This window comes from Psittacula echo (assembly GCF_963264785.1).
Source record: "Psittacula echo genome assembly, chromosome: 3".
NCBI lineage: Eukaryota > Metazoa > Chordata > Aves > Psittaciformes > Psittacidae > Psittacula > Psittacula echo.
In genome coordinates this window covers 7528687-7540060 of record NC_137736.1, presented here as the reverse complement: position 1 = coordinate 7540060, position 11374 = coordinate 7528687, and the positions used below count along the sequence as shown (strand labels likewise).

Here is an 11374-nt window from a genome sequence, read left to right as displayed (position 1 = left end):
TCAGGGCTCTCTGTGTCACAGCAGTCTCTGTGGGCAGGAGGGATGGATGGTATGTGCTGTGGGATTGTTGCATACTGAGTTCAGTTCCAGATTCCACCACCACTGCACTTGGCTGGTGGTATCAAAGTTGGTTCTTTGTGGTGATCTAAAGGGAGTCAGGTTCAGACTGTACCAGCTACTAGGAAGAGAATTCTATCCCAGCTGAAACCAGGACAGTTTGTACCCTAACACGAGGGTTTGGAGCCCAAAAGGAGTCTTTCAACAGTAGAATCAGAGCTTTGGACCCTAAAACTGAGGCTTTGGGACATAAACTGGGGCTTTGAGCCCTACAAGAGTGGTTTGGACCCTCCAATGAGGGTTTGGACACTCAAGATCCTGCTTGGATCCAGAAGATGCCTGGCTGGATCCTAAAAAATGAAATCCTGGAATCTGAAAAGGAGGCTTTGTAAACTGAACCTGAGCCTTCGGACCCCGCAAATGAGGCTTTGAAGCCAAAAATCAGGCTTATGAAGCAAAACCTAAGACTTTGGATAGTCAAAAGGAGGATATGAAAGGAGGCTTTGGACACTATAAAACAGGCTTTGGACTCTAGAAAGGAGTCTTTCCCCCTTTTCCTCTCCTCTTCTCTCCTTCCCTCTCTTCCCTTCCCTTTCCCTCTCCTCTCTTCTCCTTTCTGCTTTCATATAATCACAGAATGATTTGGGCTAGAAAGGACTTTAAGATCATCCAGTTCCAACCCCCTTGCCATGGGCAGGGATATGTCACCCTAGACCCTGTCACCCAAGGCTCTGTCCAACCTGGCCTTGAACACTGACAGGGATGGGGCAGCCACAGCTTCTCTGGGCACCCTGTGCCAGCACCTCAGCACCCTCACAGGGAAGAACTTCTTCCTTATACCTAACCTGAACTTCCCCTATTTCAGTTTGAACCCATCACCCCTTGTTCTATCACTACAGTCCCTGATGAAGAGTCCCTCTGCAGCATCCTTGTAGGCCCCCTTCAGATACTGGAAGCTGCTCTGAGGTCTGCACGCAGCCTTCTCTTCTCCGAGCTGAACAGTCCCAGCTTTCTCAGCCTATCTTCATAAAAGAGGTGCTCCAGCCTCTGATCATTGTCATGGCCTCCTCTGGACTTGCTCCAACAGCTCCATGTCCTCCTTATGTTGAGGACACCAGAATTGCACACAGTGCTGCAAATGGGTTCTCATTCTTTAATGGTATTTGTTTTGTGAGCATGTGTAAGGAGACAGGACAGGGAGGCAGGAAACCCTTTAGTTTTAAAAAGGATGAGGTGAAGACACACACCTATGGACACCAGCAGGAGAAAGCTCCACCGGTACCCGCAGATGTGTGAGGGTTCTTATGGACGTTACATAAATACCGCTGAGGGATAACTAAAGCGGTGCCCTCCGTGGCTCCCACCTGCCTTTCACCTGTGCAGGCACGGCTCCCACTGATGGTTCCTCGGGCCCATCCCTGGAGGGGCGGTGCACGGGTGATAACCCCCAACACCGCCACCAGCGGCTCCCGGCTGCCCCCTGCCGGCAACGCGGGCCCCGCCACAGGGCCCTCGGCAGCTGCCATGCGCGCCGCCCTTCCCCTTCGCACCAGGCCTGGCGCCATGGCGTGCTCGGCCGGCGGGATGGTGCCGGTGTTGCCGGGGCTCTACGTGGGCGGCGCGGAGGCGTGCTCGTCCCCGGAGGCATTGGCGGCGGTGGGGGTGGTGGCGGTGCTGACGGTGGACGCGGAGGAGCCGCCGGCCGTGCCGGGGGTGCGAGCCATGCACGTACGGGCGCTGGACGAGCCCTACGCCGACCTGCTGAGCCGCCTGGATGACTGCGCCGCCTTCATCGGCGCCGCAAGGGCGGGCGGCGGCGCTGCCCTCGTCCGCTGGTGAGCGCCGAGGCGGCTGAGGACCGGTCGCTTCCCGCCCCCCGTGCGGCGCTCCTCACAGCCTAGCCTGTCCTGTCCCGTCCTTGCAGCCACGCCGGGGTGAGCCGCAGCGTGGCCGTGGTGACCGCCTACCTCATGAAGACACAGCGACTCGGCTGGGAAGAGGCCTACGCCGCCGTCAGGGCCGCCAAACCCGACGCCGAGTGGGTCTCTTGTCCCCGTTCGCCCCTCGCCGCTCCCCGCCCGCCCGTTGTCCCCTCAGCCCGCTCTCCTCTCGCCCCGCCGCAGGATGAACCCGGGTTTCCAGGCGCAGCTGAAGCTCTACGAGGCCATGGGCTGCGCCGTGGACAGCAGCAGCGCCCTGTACAAGCGGTACCGGCTGCAGATGCTCACGGAGAGGTATCCCGGTGAGTGGCGGGGTCGAGGTGCGCCTCGGCGGGCATCGGCCTTGGGCTCTGGCGGGTGCGTGGAGACAGGCGTCGGGCAGTGTCCCAGGGAGGTTGGTCCCTCTGGGACCAAGTCCATCCTAAAGGGAACACAGAAGGCCGTGTCAGAGGTGGTTGACTTGGAGTATTGCGCACAAAGCAATTGGGTTGGCTAGGCAAACAGTGACGTTGTACTGGCCCTAAAGAATTCCAGCTCATCAGTGGGGAAAAAATGTGTCTCTGGGAGATGCCTGAGAAATGAGGTCCGTAAGGAACTGCTCTCCTTAGCAAAATGCAGAAATGGTAAAGGTCAGTTTGTTTCCTGATTTTTATGTACCTGGCTGAGCAAAGTGAACATCCTCTAAAAAGAAGTGAACAACAATAACAAAATTGGCAAATGCAGAAGTGAGACAGAGCTCAAAAATCAAGATATGAAGTAAACTTTTACAGTTTGATTTGCCAAGGGTGACTGCAGTAGAAATGTGTGCAGATGTGTAATCTTACAATACAATCATAATGCATAGCTTTTTTGCAGGATCCAAGTGTTGTGTGTTCAGCATGACAGTGCTGTCTCCCCTTATATGTCATTCTGCTTAGCAGTCCCTGTTCATAAGCTGACTTGTGTGCCCTGAAAGGTTGGCAGAACTGTTCTAACTCCTTCTCTGCCTTTATTTCATGTTTAAGTAAGAACATAAAGGAAAATGCAACTATTTCACCCTTGTTAAGGCTGAAGTCTAGATCTTGGTTCCTTGTATTAAGTGAATCCCAGTCTTAGGTGTGATGAGGTGAGGCTCCTTCATTTTCACCTTATCTAATGGAGTTGGTGTGTGGACAAATGGATCTGATGAAGGTGAGTTGTGCGTGCTGGGGCAGAGGTGCAGTGCTGTCCTGTCCCACATGCAGCACAGCTGCATCCGGCTGATTCACAGCTTGGTACTGACACCTCTGCAGAACTTCAAGACTTGCCCCAAGAGGTCTTTGCTGTTGATCCAACCAGTATATGTCAGACTCCAAACACAGAGGTTCTCTACAGGTGCAGGAAATGCAGGTACTGAATTTTCTCTATTTCTCCATAAGATGTAATTTTGTAATGGACTCAAGAGAAAAATAGTCTGTGTAAATCATTGTCATTGACAGGACAGGGATGAGCTCTTGCCCAAGGTTCTGTGCCATGTGTGCCCCCAAAATCAGACAAATCTTATGAAATAGAATTTCTTGTTCCTTGGGGTTGTGTGGCACTTGTGCAGTCTGATCTGCTGCCTCCTATGGACCAGCATAATCCCACTTGGCTCTGAGCAGCTTGCTCTGAGACCATAACTTCTAGTTTGTTTTTGACAGTCAGTTTCTCTAGAAGAAACTTCTGGTAAATTTGTAGGTTTACTGCATTTTAACTACCTTTCATGGCTTGCTTTAAGTGAAACTGAGCAATCCTGCTATTTCCTAGGTGTAGGTTTCTTCAAATATATGAGCACAAAGGTTTTGTAGGCAGGAATTGTTTGAAAACAGGTCTAGATAATAGCATACAACAAGCGGGGCAGAGCCCAAAACTACACAAATCACTAGATACGTAAAGAAAGAAATCAGTGCCTTCTAGACTAGACAAAACCAACCCCAAACCTTAGGGTTTGCAATCCTGTTTATTTACTGTCAGGAGGTCCACGTCCCTATTTCCTGTTGTCTGTAGTTTCCCCAGTAAAAACCCGATTACTTCACTTCTTTTTCCCCTCTGTGTCATGGTGTGCAGGCGTGCTCTGTTCCGTAGTTCCAGCATCCTGTCCCACACAGAAGGAAGCGGCCCGACAGCCTTTGCCCACAAGAGGATAACGGACTCTGCTCAGCTTTGTGGTGACAGCCGTGAGAAGTGTACCTCTTACTTCACCGAGCCTGTGCAGTGGATGGAGCCAGCATTGCTCGGAGTAATGGAAGGACAGGTGATGGGCAGCATGTGCTTTAGTCTTGGATTTTACTCTAAGAGGCAGAACAAACTGTTCTGTTTCTGCTCCCTGATGTTTCCAAACTGATGTTTCCTGCTCCCTGATGCAGAAGCCCCCACACCAGGACCGAGGTCTACCAGCCTTTCTGGCATGAATTTTCCAGTTTGTGAATAGATTCTTACATATACCCTCCCTTCTGCCAGCACAGCTGCCTGCTATATCCTAGGGCTAAACAGCCATGCCAGGTTAGCTTTTTTGTCAGTTTTTCAGTCCATTTACTTTTTCTGAAGTGTTAAAGGGAAGGACCTGGCTCTGCAGAGGTGGTCACAATGAATGTGCCATAGAAGTACACTGAAGTAGCTCTCCATCTGCACGTGCCTTAGACTGGGTCATGCTTTTTTCTTGCAGCTGCTGTGTCCCAAATGCACGTCAAAGCTGGGCTCCTTCAGCTGGCAGGGTGAGCAGTGTTCCTGTGGCCGCTGGGTGACACCCGCCTTCCAGATCCACAAAAGTCGCGTGGATGAAGTGAGGACGCTGCCGGTTGGGAACTTCCACACTGCCAAAACCTGAACTGCCCCTTCTGTCAATGGACTTTGTACCATCCACAGGGAACTGCCAGGCTGCATCTGCCAGGGCCGAGCTTGTGCCCTCCACCCCTTTGTGAGGCCATGGGATTACTTGCATACCTGCTCTGTTCAAGCTTGCTGTATCTCTAATATGTATATAAAAATAGCAAAACATTTCCATCAAAGAGGTGTTACACACTGGTCAAAATAGGTACAACAATGCCTCAGTACGTTGTTTTATGTGCTGCTATTTACAGGTGGTTTCAATGCCTTATTGAAAAAGAATGCTAACTTCTGGGCTTTGGCCAGCAATGCCACAGTGATCTTCCCATCCAGAGGTTCCAATCACTTTGTCCACTGTTCATATGTAGAGATTTCAGGAGGTATATTCCAGAGCAGAGAAATACTTTAAGGCTCTGCCAGACTGATTTAAAGCAATTCCTAAAATGAAGTAGTAAGGTTTTAAGCAACCTGTGAGCTGTCCTGATAGCATGCTGTGTATACCACAGGGGCACAGGGTTGGTTTGATGTAATAAAAGAGGACAGATAAAACCTACTTTAAATCAATTTTATTTTCATTGACTTCAACATACTTTTTTTTTTTTTTTTTTTACAATTTCCTGCAACATACATTATGAAATATACAAGATAAAGTAGGTGGTGGGGTTCTGCCCATCTTTTAGTTCCTCCCACAGCTGTGGAAGGAGGACCTGCAGAACACAGTGAACATCAGAATCTCAACACTGAAAACAGACACAAACCAAAAAAGACAAAAATATATATGAAACTGTTTGAACTGGTCACACTTCAGGGCCAGGTACAGCACAATAAATATTAGAACTGCATTATCATAGACATCTTCTGTAAAGTTTTTAACATCCTCTATTTAAAGAGATAAGAACATCTGGTTTCTAGCATGAAATGCTACATAGTACAGTGGTGAAGGGTACAAACGATGAGGAATCCAGCAAGGGCTTGGACAGTGACTACTCATTCACACGTGCTCATTGGTAAAATAAGCAGCATACACCAGAAGTTCAGTGAGCTGTAAACTTAACCATTCGCTACCAGGATATCGGCTGGAGGAGTACTTGCTTTTGGGAGGACCAGAAGTAGTTAATCCCTTTAACTTTCAGCCTGGCTCTACCCTAACAAACAGCAAGTTGATACTGTAATGCAAGTGGCAGCATTTGGTCCATAGTGCAAGATCCTTTTGCATCACTACTGTTCAGAGCTGGCAGCAATACCTCAGCGCAGAATTCATGCTCGCACAGCCATGCCACCACCATGGTGTCACCAACTCTGGGTACTGTTTGATGACATAACAAAGCAATAAAAAACATCAGGTGGAAGCCAGCTGGGTGCAGGCAAGCAGCACTGGATGCCACCTGACACAAGCGAGGCAGAGACTGGAGAGGATGCAGGCATTTCTGTCTTTCTCCACAGCAGTGGGCTCCTGGAGTGTGACAGAAAGGCTGCCCTATGTTCATTCCCGACCTCTTACTAGTTTGCCAGTCAGCAAGCCCAAGAAGCAGTGGTTTCAGCTGCTTGACAAGACTGCTTCCAGAGCACAAGGCCAAAGTCACTGGTTTCTCTTACATTGCCATCAACATGGCAGGAGCAACTACATTTTGTACTTTCCAGCCTTCCCCCTATTCATCCCCCGCCCCCAGTTTAGCATCACACATTCCTCTTACATGAGAACCAGGGACCTTCTGTGCTACCGCCAAACCGGCCACGTGAGCACAGGTGGAGGAGGAAGGCTGGGCACATGCTTCCCCTTCCTTAGCACGACCTGGGCATTGCACTGGGAGGCAGAGCACCACTGAGGAAGGACTGCCTTCCTGGTCCACATGCATGGCATCTCCAAACTTACCATCTACATCCTGCAGCACATGGCAGCAGTCACAAGCTTCTCTAACTAAAGCAGCTGAGTGTCATGAAATCTTAGGGGGTGAGTGGGAGGCAAGAAGGTCAAATTCTGTTGGAAGCTGAGCACCTATGGCTTTGATTTTAGCTGATGCAGAGCCCAGCAGTCCTATCTGTATTAAGTAGGAAGATAAAACTCTATCTCTCCAGGGTACGGAAGTACACTGGTCACTTGTATGTGCTCATCTTCTAGTCAGTCCCTTCTTGGAGAGATCTAGAACTACATGTTTAAACACCAACTGACTTGGCTGAGGGCTGCAGAAGGGACAGAGTAGTGAAGAATTTCTGGTTGTATCAATGTATCAGCAGAACATGGTCAAAACCTCTTTGAGAACAGGGAGTTCTATGTCATGATAGTCACTTAGCAAAGCGCCAGATGTAAATGCCCTTACCCCTGCCAGCTCAGAACGTACCGCGTGACTGCATTAAGATGTACACCTCCTCTGCCAGTACAGCTCAGCTGGATACATCCCAAGGTGAAAGAACAGTTACCAAGAGAGCTGGGAGAGGCAAAGTGAAATTCTTCCCACTCTAGAAGTGTACAACAGCATTTCTTCACTCAGCCAGGCCCATTCACACAACACTCACCATTTCAGACACACAAAGCAATGCCAAACACGAATTAGGAGGAATGTTTTGTAAGGACACTCTCTGAGTATGAACAGGGAAAACATAGGTCTATTTATCAACTCAAGTACTGTTGCATCATTCTTGTAAGGTAGGGAAGCAGAGGAGCTGAGATGAGGAATTGAGAGGACAAACTGGAGTGGTCACAGAGGTCAAGTCTAGTCTTCCAGACTGCGAAACGCATTCTGCATATCCTCAAACAGCTGAGCATAGTCTGCCTTGATTTTTGTTTCACCATCTTTGACAGGGTCCTGAAAGATAACACAGCAAGTAAACAGCTCGATGAGGAAAAGCCTTGGGTACTTCAGACAACCCTGCTTTGCCAGTGCTGTCATTTCTTGCCCTTGGGATTAACCCTTGCCAACTGCAGAGCAAGCATGATAGCTCCTGTCTGTCTCACTGACAGCCACAAGGTTCAAATCTCATCCTCTTGCCACATTCAGGGAGCAGGCAGGATGGATACTGGACAGAGACTTTCTTTCATGAGCAATGGTTACTTTATTGGAAAGCAGCTGATTTGAAGAGGATTCAGTAATACAGAGGGTCTTGGTTAATGCTGCGTGATTCAAGAGCTGCAGTGGTTAGTACGAACTCCTATCCCCAAACCAAGTGGAGGAAGGCTCACTGTGATTCAGAAATGCTCTGCTGTACTTTCTGGGGTGCATCCCGTGTAAGTGCAAGAGGGGATGCCATCACTCGGAGATCACTTGGTTCCAATTAAAATCTTATTGTGCAATCAGAAGCTCGAACCTCTCTTTGCACCACTTCATTTTCTCAGAACACTCTTCATGAAAGACAAAGGCAAAAAACGTAACAATCGGCTTTGCTCTGAGGCTGCAAGGCCTTCCTGGGAGAAGCAGTAACTGCCAGGCTCTGAAACCTGCTCAGTATCTTCACCATTCCTCTCTCAGCACTACATTTCTCTGGGCCAGTGCAGCTCTTGGGAAACACAGAGGACTTACATGCGTGGATGCAATCCTCCTCCATTGTCTCTCCAAAGCACACAGACTGCAGGATGCAGGGCATTTAAATTCTCATGCCTTTTAGCCTGTTACCCAGGGATGTAATTTTCCTTTCATAACTACTCCTGTATTAGAGGGCCAGCTCCTCTAACATGTATTCTCCTCCTGGCTTCTCTTTTTCAGTCCACCATTCTGCCGTATGCCAGATGTCTTCTGGCCATGGTTTGTAAAAAGCTGTTACTTCCCCTGTCTCTATACAACCAGCACTCAAAGAAACTCATGTCCATACGTGCATCTTGTTATGTTCTTAATGCTCTGAGAATATATACCAGGGATCTGCTTACTGCAGAAACAAGCCAAAGCAATAAAAAACCTCCAGGAACAGAACCCATTGGCACACCAGAACACTTAAATTTAACATAATTTTATCCTATGATCCTTGTTCTTGAAAGATTTGCAGTGATGGCTTATAAGAGTTATAGCAGAGTAAGCATTATTCTTCACAGAGATTATTTCTTAGCTACTTCAACATCAGTTTCTTAGCATCTTTAGTCAGCATCACAGGTTACTGTCCTACCAGGGCCTGCTACACCAACATACTCTGCATGAGTTTTAGGAAAGCCATACCCTAGGGAGATGGGCTTCTGAAGTTACCCAGAGCAGGTGCTCCAAGGCACTTGTTTTCCCTTCAGCTCACACTGAAATTACTTCTCCCTTCCCCTCCTCCTAGTTACCCACCTTAAGTCCTGAAGCCAAACACAGCACACATCATGTATTACTGCAGGAGACTAGCATTTCTTTCCTTAACTTCCATTTAAGAGTAAGCCATCAACATTTCTATCATTCACTTTTTACCACATTCCTGGATTTAAACTTGAGGCTGCTTTTATCTGCTAATTCTCCTTAGAACATATTATGATTTTTTACATAAAAGTTTATCACAAATCCCCCAAATAAACAGGAAAGGTGCTTGTACTAGTACCATGACACATGTAACATAGAGGAGACTCTCCAAGATGGGAGTGCTGAGGCTATGCAGCGTGCATCACCTGCCTGGTTTCCGTACTGACCATTCCTATGCTCACAAACTAAAACCAGTTCTTAAGTGCATTCAGAAAGTGTCTGTTCATAGACCTTTATCTAAGGCAACTGATGACCACCTTTGCCTTCCAGAGGCACTGGAAGCTCACAAAAAGGAGCACAACCCAGTTCCTTCCAAACATACCTTGAACTTCATGGAGGTAAGTCTGTAGAGGATCTCGCTCATGTTCTCTCGGATGATGGACCACGTGATTTTATTGTCACTCTGGGCTGTGGTTTCTACAGCACGGCGTGCCATGTCATAGAATGCAATCATATTGGAAAGCATTCCCACTGTTTTGTAGAAAGGGCAGAACCTGACAGGACAGGAAAGGATTGATCAGGCATCTTATCACAGTTAACAGGGCTCCTGCCTTCACAACTCTGAGTTCTCACCTGACAGAAGGGGCACTAGCCTGCATTACTCCAGGCATTTTGAATACACACTGCCAAAAGACACATTTTTAAACAAGCAGATCATAGGCTAAGACAATCATATTGGAGGGAGGTTTCTGAAGTAGCACCCAAACACTGGGCAAAACAGGAGAGAACAGGAACCATGGCTGTAGAAAGCCTCACTTTTCAATCTGTGCCAGTGCTAACAAGAAAGGGAAAACACCAGAGCAGCCAACAGAATTCCTCCTTCCTGTTTTGTCCATCATGGGAGCAGGCTTCCTCCAAGCAGCCTGGAATGACCTGACAGCTCTGAAGTTTCTTTGCTCACAGGAGAAGGAGTGTTTCTATGACAAGAACACTCCACACACAAAAAGCTCAATTTTTAATGGGTGGATGACTGCCATGGAAGGTGCCTCATACCCTGCATCATGCTACTTCTGTGCTTCCCTGTCACATACAAGCATGCTTGCCCTAGGAACCTAATCAAAGGCCAGCACTGCTACAGAATGATGGACATCTACATTTTTAGTGATGAAGTACTGAAGACCTGATCTACCTGAGCAGGGGAGTGAGATGAAGCACAAAAGGCCCGTTTGTCAGGCTCTTAAAAACACAAAGATAGCATAGAAAGCAGCAAAGCAGACAGGGATAAATATCACACTAGGGAAAAGATCCAGTATTTTTTTTTCTATGCATCTAATTTACTCAGGAATTATGCAACAGTAACTGAAAGCAGATTCTTGCAATCCCCCATTTATGGCCAGAATAACCAGGAAGACTTTGGATGTTGTCTCTGAAAATAAAGTGCTCCTCTCCTCATAAGGAGGACATGCTATTGGTTAACTGAATGACAGATGAGGGCCTGAGAAACTCAAAGGGTGTGACTGCATTTGGAAAGGGTCTGCATGCCTTGGGTAAGACAAAGTGAATACGCTGTTCAGTGGCCTACCTAAGCAGGCTTTTCCATTTGCATGCTGAGTGCAATTTCCAACTACAATAGCTGTCTATATGCAGACTACACAGGCTTAAGAGAGCAGAGCAGCCAGTCAGATCTCACCTGTCATAAGGTGTATAACCATTCTGTTGCAAGAAGTCATCTTTTATCAGCTTGGCAACCTCCAAAGTAATTTTATCTGTTTCTGCCAAGGAAGCCTAGAAGAATAAGGCACACTGTTAGTTTAGAACTCCATTCCATAAGGACATGGTATGTCCTGGCCAAGAACTGGTATCTTTCAGTACCTGTTTTCTTCCCACTCTCTTAAGCTTTCAGCAGAATTTTATCTTTGCGGTATTTCTCACTCCCTGCTCTAGTCCAGCCAATTTCATTGATTGCCAAATTAAGATGGGCCAAACAGTCACTAAGTCTATTTGATGATAAACAATGGAAAGGAAGTTTCCTTTAATATAATGGGAAAGCCACAAGACAGAAAACACGCATGGCTTTGCTACAAGGTATGTTGAAACATCACCTTCCTATATAAATCAATTCATTTTTACCTCCCTGAATCCTTATGTCCATGGAAGAAAAACTAGATCTCACTAAGTAATCTTAAGGATTTGATG

At 47.6% G+C, this 11374-nt stretch overlaps 2 protein-coding genes across 7 annotated transcripts in view; one reads left to right on the top strand and one right to left on the bottom strand.

Annotated features, from left to right (window-relative positions):
* Positions 1 to 1641: 1641 nt before the first annotated feature.
* On the top strand, positions 1642 to 4899 carry DUSP12 (dual specificity phosphatase 12; the record flags this gene model as incomplete). The annotated part of the gene is made up of 6 exons (XM_080614325.1): positions 1642 to 1892; positions 1982 to 2095; positions 2181 to 2299; positions 3269 to 3365; positions 4062 to 4248; positions 4660 to 4899. 6 exons carry the CDS (start codon positions 1642 to 1644, stop codon positions 4819 to 4821), a joined length of 930 nt encoding a protein of 309 aa, XP_080470451.1. The 3' UTR covers positions 4822 to 4899.
* Positions 4900 to 5067: 168 nt separating this feature from the next.
* The window catches only part of ATP6V1A (ATPase H+ transporting V1 subunit A), a 31497-nt gene continuing 25190 nt past the window's right edge, over positions 5068 to 11374 (bottom strand). For all 6 annotated transcript variants that reach the window (XM_080614319.1, XM_080614320.1, XM_080614322.1 and 3 more), the window contains 3 exons: positions 10869 to 10963; positions 9561 to 9732; positions 5068 to 7624 (listed from right to left, as the gene is read on the bottom strand). In XM_080614319.1, coding sequence (XP_080470445.1) covers positions 7532 to 7624; positions 9561 to 9732; positions 10869 to 10963 — 360 coding nt within the window. In that variant the 3' untranslated portion in view covers positions 5068 to 7531. The remainder of the gene's footprint in view (positions 7625 to 9560; positions 9733 to 10868; positions 10964 to 11374) is intronic.